This window comes from Euwallacea similis, chromosome 16 (genome assembly GCF_039881205.1).
Source record: "Euwallacea similis isolate ESF13 chromosome 16, ESF131.1, whole genome shotgun sequence".
NCBI lineage: Eukaryota > Metazoa > Arthropoda > Insecta > Coleoptera > Curculionidae > Euwallacea > Euwallacea similis.
The window spans coordinates 2,621,270-2,635,296 of NC_089624.1; the positions used below are offsets into that span (position 1 = coordinate 2,621,270).

General features: G+C 33.9%; 1 protein-coding gene across 1 annotated transcript; it reads right to left on the minus strand.

Annotated features, from left to right (window-relative positions):
- Positions 1-945: 945 nt before the first annotated feature.
- LOC136414054 (proton channel OtopLc-like) lies at positions 946-7,488 on the minus strand. Its single transcript, XM_066397849.1, has 15 exons — positions 7,240-7,488; positions 5,498-5,647; positions 5,282-5,368; positions 5,040-5,220; positions 4,834-4,985; positions 4,564-4,781; positions 4,416-4,508; positions 3,011-3,174; positions 2,424-2,550; positions 2,244-2,370; positions 2,087-2,187; positions 1,753-2,028; positions 1,538-1,701; positions 1,302-1,476; positions 946-1,244 (listed from the first exon to the last, which is right to left on the minus strand). Exons 2-15 carry the CDS (start codon positions 5,521-5,523, stop codon positions 1,096-1,098), a joined length of 2,040 nt encoding a protein of 679 aa, XP_066253946.1. The 5' UTR covers positions 5,524-5,647; positions 7,240-7,488; the 3' UTR covers positions 946-1,095.
- Between the last annotated feature and the right edge of the window lie 6,539 nt (positions 7,489-14,027).

A 14,027-nucleotide genomic window follows, 5' to 3' on the forward strand; every position in this document is an offset into this window, starting at 1 on the left:
TGAATTGCAAATGGAATTCGCTACTAGATATCCAAACAACAAGAAAGATTTGGAATTATCTGTCGGACGGCCAGATAGTTAGATATAGATAGAAAATCGGTGTTTCATTTATCATTTACGTGAACGTGAACAACAATTAATGGATAACATTATATTGAGCATTCATTAACAAATTTTGAATGTACATTCAATAGAATCAAATTGACAAAACAAATTTTACATAATAAAAGTTAGGAATGATAGACACTAGTTTACTGTGCCTCAATTATCACAAATGATTTTAATTTGGTGCCGTATTAAATGCATCGGATAAATTTTTACGTAAATGGGACTTAATAATACTTCACTGTAACTTTTAGCCTATAGTAATGTTTGTTAGTAAAATTTACGGATTTATCAATCATTTTAAGTAACTGTTTGCTACAACTTTTCTGGCTTATTATAACCGTAAATATAGGCTGGGACGAGATCAACCAAAAGTTATGAATTTGTAAAAGTTAAAGCACATAACAATAGATATCCTTTTTGGAATTATTCATTGAGTAGATAAAAATTAGTAATAAGAGTTACATGGATAGGCCGTCTCTAATTGTCTGAACAAAAGTTTATCACTGATTTCTGAACTCCATGTATGAGGACTTAGTCCAACTTCTTTTAGTCCAAAAGTTGACGTATACTTCGTAGTCAATTTCCTGTCTGATAATTAGGGCCGGGATTTGAATTATTGGAACACATTATTGGATTCACACTGGAAATAAAGTGTTCCTTGTAATTTGAGCTGCAAATATCTCAAAAATGAAGGTCCTTGGAAGCTCTGAGAAGGCATGCTTATTTTACTTAAAACATGCTCTGGAATAAAAGCTTTATTAGAACAAAACTTTATACAGAGTAAGAAAAAATTACTAAATACGAGATTTTGCTGAATTAATTCTATTACAAAAAATTTTAGGTAATTTGGGATAAATCATCGAATATCTCCTCAGAAATCAGTGGGAGAGTTCTGTACAAATCACTTCCAAACACCCTATATAGTAATAGCGTTATACGTTATAGATTTTTTTATTAAAAAATATAAAAATGAATTGTAATATGGCCCTACATAACCGGAAACAATGGATTTTTAAAACTAGACTTAATTTTGTATGCTGTTTTCCATATTTCAAACAAACAAATCGTGGAATGGAACCTGTAGAAAATTGCCAGGGGCATTGAGATATGGGTTATTATCGTCCAAGCCCAATCACCTTCAATAGAATATTTCTCTGAAATAACAAAAACAATAAAAACTCGTCCCTACATACCGAAAAACTTCAGATGATTCGGCTGAAACTCTGCTCTACTCTTCTCCAGAGTACTTATACTCCACATGGCCATATTGGCCACCATTAAGAAGATGATGAGTTCTCGTCCAGGCTTGCGTTTCGCTTGCGTTAAATTTCTGCATCTTCTCCACCATGCATCCAGAACAAACATAGTCTAAAACCACCAAAAAAATGGAAAATAATTTGTTTATTCTTTATAATGTAAATTTACCAACCTGTAAGCAAGTCTGGATAAATGAAAACAAATCTGCAATTAGCCCTACAGGAGTTTTGTCTTTCATTGTGAAGTACCAGCCAATGATTGAGAAGACGCAATAAATGAACATACCAGTTTGGGCTATTGCTAGTAATGTGTTGTCCAAACCTATTCCGTGGTGGTCTAAATAGACAATAAACGATTTGGCTCTAATTTCGACATTGGCGTTCTTACCAACTTTACGTTCATACTTCAGATTTCTTAACCTGAACATGGCTGTGAGTACCGCAAGTGTCGTCGTGATGTATAAAAGAAGTTCTACGAGGTTCACTTCAAATTCTGCATAATTGCTGCGTCCTTCCTGAAGACCCTGTTTGCCTGTTAGGACGAAGAACATTACCAAGGAAATGATCGTAAGGACAATCACCATTATTCCGGCGAAGAGCCCTTTATGGGAGTTTGAACAATCTATGGTGAAATGATGGCCAGAGTGGGCAGAGGCCAAGTCTTCTAAAGAAATTATATCATGTAGAAATGTGAAGCTTGATATAATTGATAATGTTATCACCAGCTTTTGCCTTGTGTTTCTTTCCACCATTCTCTATTTTAATATCTTCGTCCGACCTAATATGTTTCCACATTTCAAAAAGAATGACCGCACAAATTAAGCTGCAAATAATATGTTAATACAAGTGTAAAAAGATCAGATTTGAAGATTTAATCACCTATATTCTATGGTGCATGGAAACAAAAAGGGGCTGGCATTATTCACTAAGGAGCCCATGAGCTGGTGATCCGAACAGTAGTTTTCATCCATTCGAGTACTGTTAGTCAAATTTCCCTGACGAAGGACTAGAAACTCGATTTTTCTACCCCCATAAACAATACTAAAAACAGGTAAATACCTGATAAGTGAGTTATTTCATGTTTGGTCTCTTCAACCAATACATAAAGCCATTCGCAAAGGTTCATGGCAATCATGTGCATGAGGCCAAACCTGCCTATTATTTTGTGTCTGTTTAGCTCAACGTCCTGGAATGATTTACGTATTTCCAGTGAACATCGTGTTTATACAGGGTGATTCGTGGTGATGGTGTTGTAAATTTTAACATATGTCAATTTTTTTAACACATTACATTATGCCATAAATCTAACCGTTCAAAAGATATTATCCTGTTGAAGTGCCATTTATCTAATGTCATTATCTCGAAAACAGTTTCTAATCAGAATATACTGTGCTTCACGAAACATATTGAGAAATTCTAAATTATTCCAGTAATGTTGAAATATACAGAATGTTTCATTTGAAATTTCGATGTTCCCATTAATTTTGAATACAATTGGTCAGTTGCACTGGAGAAATTATTTATTTAAAATAGAATATGATCAACTTTGGTCGTAAACCAGATTTGAAGAAGACGTCTTTTTTAATTCTCGATATACGACTAAGACACTATCACTGCGAATCACCACGTATAAATTAATTTCCTACCTTGTGATTAAGAAATATGAATTGAACTTGAAGGAGAGTCAGAATCGTTCTGGTTGCTGGAGTGATGGCTTGGAGGCTGCTGGAATAACATCCTGGCATATTCCGAAGTTCAAAGTAGCGGCCAAATTCTAATCCTGAATAAACCATGCTGCCAATACCAAACGCTGAAACGAGAAATGGTTTATACTTTAATGACAGTTAGAAACAGTAGAGAATTTCAGAAATGTTTAAGTGTCTTTAGCTCTTCTGTAGAGATCTTCCTCCAAATTACTTTTATGAAGTAAATGTATAGAATTTTTTTTCCACCAAATGACTTGCCTATGCATTAAAAGTAACACTGTGTAGTCTATTCTGAGTCATCATAGGTTTACTTTTTCTATCAATTTGTGAAAAAAAAAATCCTAAAGAGCTTAAAAGAAATTGAAATTCATTTATTGGACGGTTCAATTTTAGTCTGTAAAAATGTCGAATTGCTCTAATATTTCGAAGTGAAGAATTGAAGATAACGAAATACAGTAAATTTTTTAAAAATACACTGAATGATAATTAAAAAAACACAAATTCGTACTCAGTAAAAAGTTTTAGGACCAAGTTTTTAGTTTTTAGGACTAACTTAACTTAATTTTAAGGCTGAATATTTTGAATTTCTCTTAAAGCTTTTAAGACATTGCGGCGACTTTTAAGATCTTGTTGAATTCAATGATTAATTTAATTTTGATGCTCTTAAATTTTTGTAAATGCTTGAATATCTCTTTAAACACTTTAGCAACCTTTAACATGATTAATTAATGCTTAAAATTCAGTGAGGAAAAATTTCTACGAATGTGACAGTCGACATTTTGGAATTTCGTCCTAACTCTCCGAATCTTTATTGAAGTCATTGAAGGTTTCTTGGTCGCTGAGACATTATTTTAATTTAAACATATTTTTCCAAATTCTTAAAATTAGTTTGTAGTTTTTAATGGTTTTGAGGCATTCCTGAGCATCTTATTGAATTGCTATTCATGTCCATGGAATCCTAACGAAAATGGGAAGCAACTTAATCCATGTATGGGATGTTTGGCTTAAGTAATTTGCGGGAGTTTTTAAAATTTAATAAAGTTGCGATGAGGCTTTTAAGAATAGTTCTTAAGAACACTTGAGGTCTTGAGAACACTTGAGGTATTTATATTACTCCTAAACATAAGCGAACTTTATGAAAATACTACGGGTGTCTCAAAACATGTTATACAGTGTGCCCAAGACAAGGAGGTGCAGTATAGAATTTCATAAACGGTAAGAGATTCGTTGGGTCTATTAGAAAATATGCTACCAAATAAGCAAAGAGTCTTTTTTATTATTATAAAAATATTCTCCGCAATTCTTTATAAATGCATTCAGCTCTTAGTACGCCTCGATGACTTACCAATAGCTCCCAATCTCAAAAAGAAACTTCCATACTTTTTCGCCGGTTTTGCTTGAGGTAATTTGTTCAAGAATTCCCCCTTTTCCGCCTCTTCTGCAAGAAACTTTAATACAAAACTATCCAATAAATGTAATCCAAAGTTACTTACGAATATTCTTGATTATGTTCTCAACAGCTCGCTCTTTGACAAAACTTACGTATTCATATGTAATAAAAGTAATACTGCCCAAATAGAGATATAAGTAGAACCCTTGGTAGTAGAAGGGATGCACTTGGTCTGATATTACTTCAGTGATTGGGAAAGCTATTCCAAGTACCACTAGGAGCTTTGCATAGAGTGCTGAGAGAATTATTGTAAACCCGTTGCTGTAAAGATCAATAAAGGGTAATTGATAATTGACGACCAAAGAAAGCTCACCCTTCAAGCTTTTTTGTAAATTTCAGTGATATCTTCTGAAACTTGGTCTTGTTTCCTTCAATTCTTAGATTCTGACTGGAATTATCGTTGAATAAACCCAGTAAGTATCTGCGCTGATTCATCACAGCTTGGGCAGCCGATAAGGCGATAGCCTAAGTAGTTGGTAATTATTAGAAGTGTGATTTTTTGATGTGGTGCAAAGGTACCTGTGAAGGCCTCCTCAAGGCGGCAATAATAGCACTTGGTCTTCGAGAGGACAAAGCACTGGAATCACCATTGCATTGTCCGCTACAGTCACAGTTCATGCTTAAATTTGGTTCTGTGTCAGTCACAATTAGTTGTGGTGGATGCAAGAAACACATATCCCTTTCATAGTTTGCAAGACTTCTTCTGAATAAAACAAAATAACAATTTTGAAGTGTGTATCCACCGCATCAATTTTCCTTACCGTTCAAATTCCTGCTCATCATCTTCAGAAATGTTTTCGTTGTGCTTACGTCTGGCAAATCCTACTTTCTTCAAGTCCTTTTGCCGGCTAAAATACACACGAGCTGGCTATTTGCTTATCTTTACTCCTCATTCTAGTCGATTAGTTAAGAGACTAGACTATACCATCCAATCGCCCCCCAAATCCCCTTAAATTAGCATAACATCGCCCTCTTACCTATTTTCCTCGTGCACGATGTCCATTAAGTTCCTTAATTGCTTCCCGGGGTCCCTCGATGGCAGTTTGTCGCTTCTTTATTAAAACTTTTAAAAAACTTACTCACTTCCTGTCTGATTTAGCATTCGGGTTCGCGTCTAGATTGCTCTCCTATGAAAAACAATTTTTGTTTTACTTTATTGAGGTATTTCCATTATAATTGAGAACTGCTTTCAGGATTGGCTGAGGGTCTGGGATCGACTGCGATAAGATGCATTACCTTGCTACAAGGCAGAGGTGATGTATTTTATGAAGAGATTGGTTTGTTTTAAGTCATTGATCGTATTATCGAAAAGAGATTAAAGAGTTAAAGATTTCAGTTTATTGTACCATAAGGGTTCTAATTGTTTCTTAAAACACATAACCGTACTGATTTTTTTCTTGGCTGAAACTCAGAAAAGCTTTAAATCAAATGGCATGAAATATATGGTAAACAAGCGAAAAATTAATTGTAACAATAACTTCGCAATGAAAGGAAAAGGATGGCGGAGATCGAAAAAATGAGGTGAACACCTAAAATATCGAATATATGCAAATAATGCAAATTTTAGTAAAACGTTTTTTTATACCTAAAAAGCGGGACCCTGACCATACATATCTCGCTATAAACTATTTTCTGTTGAATCTGATCTTGAATACAGGCTCCTATTGAAATCTTTGGTGTAGCGTTAGGTGGAATGGCGATTTCATAAAATAAAATTAATTGAGGGTGCAATAATGTGCTAATGGGAAAAATTCGTTTATCCTGTTGTTAAACTATGCGATGGTACAATCGACCTTAAGAGGAAGCGGCTAGGCCCTTATGCAGATGATGTTCGGAATCTCTCTACTGTATTAAAACTGACCGGTGAAATTAGGTCTTGCATTTTGTGTAAGACAAAGATCAACACTTCTTTACTCATCACTGCCTACAGGAGATCTTGTTCGCAAATTAATACAAGAGATATGAACATTTAAAAATTCAGAAATATTTATATCGAATGTCTAGACAAATTAATTTTTCTATCGAATGAAATGAAATTTTCTATGAATAGAGGCGTCGCTGAGAAAAATCGGAAATGCGAAGAGCGCTTTTTTCCTCGGATGCGCATAGTATCAGACCTTGGTAGGTATCTGTTAAAGTAACTATTAAACTCGCTTTAAACACTCGTATTCAACTAAAAGATATAATTAAATATTCATAGAATATAGACTATTTATTTATAAATAACTTACACACAAAAAAGCATTTGCTGCAGAGTTTTTCTGGAACTTAAATTGCTTTTGACTTTAATTCAAATCAGGCCAACTGTTTGCTGTTGAAAATTAAGAGTATGAAAAAAGAATTAATAAATTAGATCTTGAAGAAAATATTATCGTGGAAAGCTCCGAAGAACTAGTTTAAAAAAGTTAAATATCACAAAGCACGCCACTGCTATAGATATCACTCGCAGTTCCCTCGCAATTATTGCAATCTGTTATTGCAAAAATTCCTTTCCAACCTTTATCATGAAAATTTAACTGTCAAATAGCTATTATGAGCACTTTTAGATAGCCGAACTAATTTGTATTGAACTTTTATTGACTTTATCTTCTTTCAGGCTAACCTTTTATGAGCTTCGGAATCGGATTTTTATAATTAATTCACTCTGATCTTTAAATCCACAATTAAAACTTCCCAATTAGTTAATGTCGTCTGGTAGAAAGCATAGATCCCATCTTACCTTGCGTTTCCGCGTCTTAAAACTTTCAAATTAAAAGCTAAAAAGCTGGCACCAGTAAAGGGAAGGCTAAAAACAAATATTCCCATGGGAATCCGGGATGTTGCCCCGCTAATTTGTGTGAACAAGGCCCCGCAATAAAATTGTTTTTTCCCTAAAAGATTAAGCTCTGCGAAATACGGAAAAACTTTTGGCCGAGAGCGACTTTACTGCTAAAAGATAAAAACTTAATTTCTCGCTTGCCGGCAGGAATGCGAACTTGAACTGCTAATATTTTCGCATCTTCAGGTTGAATCCTGAATTGGTTTGCGCTCTTAATTAGCAGAAATATTTTTTTCTGATTAAGGCGAGAGGTGATTTGCTTCTTTCCACTAGAACTAACAATTTTGAACTTGGCATGGACGTGAACACTAAATTACTAAACCTTTAGTGCAACTACGGGAAAGTAAATAAAGGTTAAAAAGCCGACCGAGTGGCAGAGGGCCTCTCGTGTTCCTGCAAGAGCAAAACGAAAGACGACTTCCGATTTCCAGGAACCGACAGTCTAGCCACTTTTTGTTTTTCGATTCTGACCTTTTGGCTTTCGGGAAGAATTTTAAGACTTTAAAAACACTTTGTTTCCAGGTACAAAGCAAAACCTAAACGACTTGGTCACTGCTTCAATACATAGTAAAAGAGGGCAAGTGGTAAAAAAGGGTAAAGAAATGCAATGAGAAAGAGACAGATAATAGCTGGCTAAACTGATGATAATTATCAGGTTAATGTTGTGAGTCCGTATCGATTTCATGAGCGAGGACTAGCTTTCCCATGAGAGTTCCTTAGGGAAACAGATGAAGGGTACACAAGAAAAGTTCAAATACGAACTGAAGAAAATCCTGGAGTTTTTGCAGAATCATGAGGTCCATCTGAAGCTAAATATTTGGCATGATGCAAAAATGTGTTAAACACAAAACGTCCAAAGCAGTCTTTTCAGGTTAAGTTGCCTTTGATTTATCTAACTTTAAACGTATTTGAATTGGCAATAAAGATTTCCTCGCCTGCTTTCCACACTATAAAACCTCAGAAAACCGAGTATAGACACGTAATCATCCAGGCAACTCAGTTTCCTTGGATAAACAGGCCCTGGCTCATTGTCTGTGGAGTTGAAATATGATTATGTACAAATGAGTTGTTCCAGTTAATTTAAACAGCTTCAAACGAATTTAGGGATTCTCTTGAATAATTTAACTTTTGTGAAAACGGATTTGGATTTAGAAGAAACTTCTTTCTTACTGAAAAGGAGAATATTAAAATAGTCGCTTTTGTACTCTTAACCAGAATGTAGCAGTAGGATAAGAACTCATTAGCAATTCTTACAAAATGAGATACCCTGTACAGATGGAAATTTAAAAATATGAAGAGAATGTCGGTCAGTAGGACTCTTTGAAACCTCTAATACATCGATCGTTAAATTTTTCTCTAACCACCAGTCATGACCATTCTCAGAATATTTTAAGCATCACGAAATTACCTGTGTAATAAGACAATTATCGATAATTATCTCAATTGGATTTTAGACTGCTGATAACAATATCTGAGACTCTTTGAAATTATTATATAATTCTTAAGGTAATATCTTGAATTGAGTTGTTCTGGTATCCAGCACGGCTCCCAAAGGATTTTGAACAAGGTGGAAATCTAAACACATACATACGTAAAGAATGGACCTTATGAGCCTCGGAGGCCTCTTAGGGCTATCGAGAATTGAACAAATCTTTAGAGTGGCTTCTGGTGTGACCCACAGAACATGTGGTAGCTGAGAGTTTGTAAATATACCCAACTTTTATTGCTCTCGGAAAATCATTAGAATCTCGGAATTCCTAAAGTAAGATAATGTCCTGAGCTGAGTTATACTGAATTCACGGGACAGTAGTGACCCGAAGCATAACTTGAAACTATGATTGATGACATAAACCACATACAACTTAACATTGTAACGGCCCTCAGAATCATGTGAAGGTCAATAAATTGTTAATATTAGATGGTGTTCGGAATGTTTCTCAGGGGTTACTACACAGGTAAGTACAAGAACCTTAACAATTTGAAATGCCTAGAATGATCTTCTGAGACCTGAATGATATGAAGTTTTCAATAGTAGCACTCGATGTGACGGTCACGACTAACCTTTTTTTTTGGAGCAGTTATGGCGAATGCGTTAAGCACCAACTAGTGACCATTAGTGATCCTCACAACCGCCTAACCTTCATGATACTAAAAGTAAGTAATTTACTGACGACGTTTTAAATCCCTTGCTATCAAGAAATTATAATAACGACATTCGTAACAGTCCCCAATACTGTAGTTTTGAGGGTTGATCTTCACAGGGTTTTGCACCACTGGAAATCTGCAAAGGTAATATGAATTAAAGTCATTTTACCCTTGGGATCCTAAATATATTAGTTATAAACAGCTTAATAATGACAAACCGCAGCAACTCCAAGAGCACTTTAGGCATCAAAGCGGTGTCTAAAGCTCTCGCGATATTTGACGCTTTAATAATATGATAACTGTTTTTTCAGACTCTTTCAAACACGTGAAATTCTTAGTGAATTATGACAATCTTTTGAGGGTTTAAGGGGCAAACCTCTCAGAACTCTAAGGGTGCAATAGCCTATGTGACAAGAACAATAATCTATGGAACTGATAGTGAATGAATACCTAAAATGGCTCTTGGGAAATTTTTAGATAGATGAAGTTCCAGAATTAAAGGAAAACTTCAGTTAAAGTTCCTGGCTGTTAAAGGTATCAAACATTTCAAATATATTGTTCATATGATCAGTTGTAATTAAAATATAAATGGTCAGCATGAAGATCAAAATAAATTTGGATGAAACTTCTGGATAAGGGTAAAATAGAGTGTGGGAGTTTATGGATGTGAACATATAATTATGGATAATTTCTTCTTTTAGATCATTTTCAGTGCGGAATACGAGACATCATAAAGCAAGGCACTAGTAAATTGGTCCTATACCTATAGACGGGGTTCTTCGCAACTAGTTTTCCTATAAGCGCTGTGCTTTCGCTTATATCGCATTTTTACAATCATGAGTATTTCTCGTTGAGGCGAAACAATATACAATTGTTGGTATACTGAACATGGTTGAGTGGCCATAGACACACAATATGGGCATCATCAGGACCAGACTTGCATCACTGACAAAACACAATTGCCAAGGGCCAAGCCTGTTGGAGCTGGACCGTCATCGTATAGAAATCGAGGTTGGTTTGGCTGTAATAAAGTTTTTCATTGGATTGTTTCCGTTGGAAATGCATCATCGACTAGGTTAACTACATTCAATTCACTATCCCCTATATATAAATGTGTGTGCCGAACTCGAGATATTGCAAATCAAATTAATGGAAATTTTTCTTGCGAACCTGCCATATCAGTCAGAAGTTGTTAGCGGCTGCAATTAGCAGTTAAGGGTTAAATATACTGAAATGTTTACTGCGAAAGGTCTAATAAAAACCACACTTGGTATGGCTTGTGTATTTACCGAACCAATTAAAATGATTAAAAATACTTTATAATGTTGTGATATACGTAGGTGATAAGTATACAAATCCATTACCATCACTTTTTGTCTAATTTTTAGAGAGAGAGTTTGTTCTTATCAGAGATATATCTTGAAAAATCGCATCAGAGATCTACATTTTTCGAAAGCTTTCCCTCGTACTATACTAATGCACTTTCTCTCTAAAATAAACCCAATCTGGCTGGATATAGGAATATGTAAGTGCATGTTCGAAGGGGAACGAAGTTAAGGAATCAAATCGCTATCTCATCTCAGATATTTGATATAATATTGACCTATTCACAGTTCTTGCATGCTTGTGACTTGAGAAATTATTGTTTCTTATGTAAGAACCTTTTGCCTTTATACAGGTTACAAAAATCATGAGAATGTGCAAATTGATCATAGGATGAATGAAAAAATTGTGAAAAAATGCAAATAAAATAGAAATCATACAGAGTTGGATTCAGTTTCAATCTACAGCGAAGTGACAACTTGCCAAGTTCCATTCGATCAATATGGTACGTTTAATGATTTAGCTCTTTCAAAAGTTTATAGGGAACTATATAAAAGAAGTCGAGTGTTTATTAAATAGCAATGTAGACATTTACTAAACGTACTAAACGAATTCGGTTTCAAATTTCTGAAGTTCTAATTTTTCATGCAGGTTTTGAAAGAGTAATTATGTTTGTTTAGGAAAACGCAGGTTTATCGTAAATTTTGATAATGTCTTTTTTGTTCTATAATGGGTGACGAATTTTTCATTTTACCTTGTTGATAGCACTTTTCTGAGTCTTTTCTTTTAAAATTATTCCTTTAACATTGCTTTATTTAAAGAAAGTCAGTTTCGTTGATACCTGCAATTTCCGTTGATCTTAGTAGTTTCGTCCAATTTGAGAAACTTTTATCTAGAATTTTATATGATTTTCACTTACAAGACTTACCACCTCGTCGAATTTACTTCCCAAATATTTCTTTGGCCATGTTGCTGTATTGGAGAATATAAATTTTGAGCAAGGAGTCCAATCTTGGAAATCCACTGAATTCTTTCAGTTTTAATTTTAGTGTCCTTTAGTGACATTTACTTTCACTCTGAATAAGTTATTATGGATTCTGGATTATATACATATATACACACTCTCAGACACACATGTGTATATATACAATACAAACTCGTGGAAAAAATTATCGAATATTTTTAAATTATTTTTTGTTGAACAGATGAAATCAGATAATTTAACACTTTGTACTAATAAGACCATCTCATTTCACAAATTTTTACTAAAATTTTATAGGAAGAACAATATGGCAAAATCTAACTTATTAACATTAATTGAGATTATTTGCATTTTTTATTTAGCATTTCTTGTTGAGTTATTAACATTTCTTGTTATGACGCTTCATATAACATTGAGAGACCATTTCTGTGCCTTCTAGATTTTGTATATAGATGATCAACTTTTCGTTTGCTTACGTATTCTATTTGAGCCAAAACATTAATTGCATTATCATTGCAGAGAGGCGACCATTTTGAACATTCTTTGTAGTTTTAAATTTGTTTTTTAAATAAATTGAATAAAGCGGTTAAGAATTTTGCGTGTTTAGTTGCTTTCACAGAGAAAAACAGAAATATGTAATTTTCGAAGCATGGTGTAAAATTTCAATATGGCGTCCATAAGAAAACGAGAAGTTGATAATCAGAATGCAAAATCTAGAAGGTGCAGAAAAGGTCTGTCAATGTCATGTGAAGCACTATAACAAAAAATGTCAGTAAATCAAATTTCATCAAAATCAAATGGGTAGTTTTCCTGGTAGAATTTTTTTTTAATAGCATTTTTTTAGTAATTTTACGGATATTTGTAGAACCATGACAGATCAATCCAAAATCAAAATGGTTCCATAATGCGCATCAAAATTCGTAACTTTTTTAAAATTTAATCGAAGCTGTAACTCTTACCGTTTCAGACATCCCAATGGTGAGCATTGTAAAAGTAATCACCGTGTATGTAACTTGTTCACTACTAAGGCCCTCATAGGCATATGAGCTATACCAATTGGCCTAGAGGAATCTCCGTTACATATGTATGTATGTGGGTCGAATGCTCAAGCAATAGGGACTTAATTTAATGATGTACCAGTCGTGGATCACATGCTTTCAATCATGTGCAAAGAAAAAAAATCTTTTTGAAATTTAGCGAATTATTTACTTTGCTGAATATAATATGTATTTCAGATTTATTTTTTGTACAAACATGTTCGAATAAATATTTGCTAATTTATGGATATTCTCACTTTTTATACTTTACCCGTATTTGAGTCGCAAGTGCTAATTTGAAAGACAATTCAATATAGCCCAGCATCCCATGGATGAGTGGGGGTTAACTGCTCTCTTATACACTAAGGTTAATGATTACATAAATGTAAAAACTAATTTTATATCAAAATAAACATCCTGACAGAAAATAAAAGTTCAGTCTCTTGGAACAAACTATAAAATAACCATCGGTAGCGAACTAGTTAAGAATTAACTTCCGTGTTGTGCTGGGTTGTCAATGATTTATCAGCAGTGGATTTACATGGGTCGGAAAGGAAAATTACGTTAGTTCAGGTTAACGAACTAACTTTCTCCAGTAGGGTTTCGATTATTTGGTCTGGTATTCCAAATATCCTTTAAATTAACTCGTTCAGCTAGTCAGACGCTTTCATTGAAGTACATTTGCGATCTACTAGTAGATCAATAGTGCCGTAAGTTTGTCTTCTAAATATTTTAATTTATTATAATTAGGTACTTCCCTATTAAGAAAACGGGTAGAATAAAGACGAACTGCTTCACCAGAGTGTTTATTGTTTTGGAAACATGTTTCAAGCATATGTGTAAATGCACTGTTCATTTTTAAATATTTTTAACAGAAACTGATACTTGAAAATTATCGCTAATAACAACGTTCATCAAAACAAATCATCTGTACTGTGCCGTAAACAAAAATAGCAAAATTCACTTTGAACACTTGTTGTGATAGTGCTGTTCAAATTTTTCAATTTTTTTCAATTAAAAATTGTTTTATTATTAACTTGTTATACATCATAAAATTTAGAAAAATACTTTCTATCAAACAATATTAAAAAAATATGGAGTTCTATTTAAAATTTTGAAGTTGAGACCTGGAGCAGAAAAAATTGAGTTCTAAAAAATCAACTATGATATTATTTAGTATTATAGTTTAAACAATAGTGTTT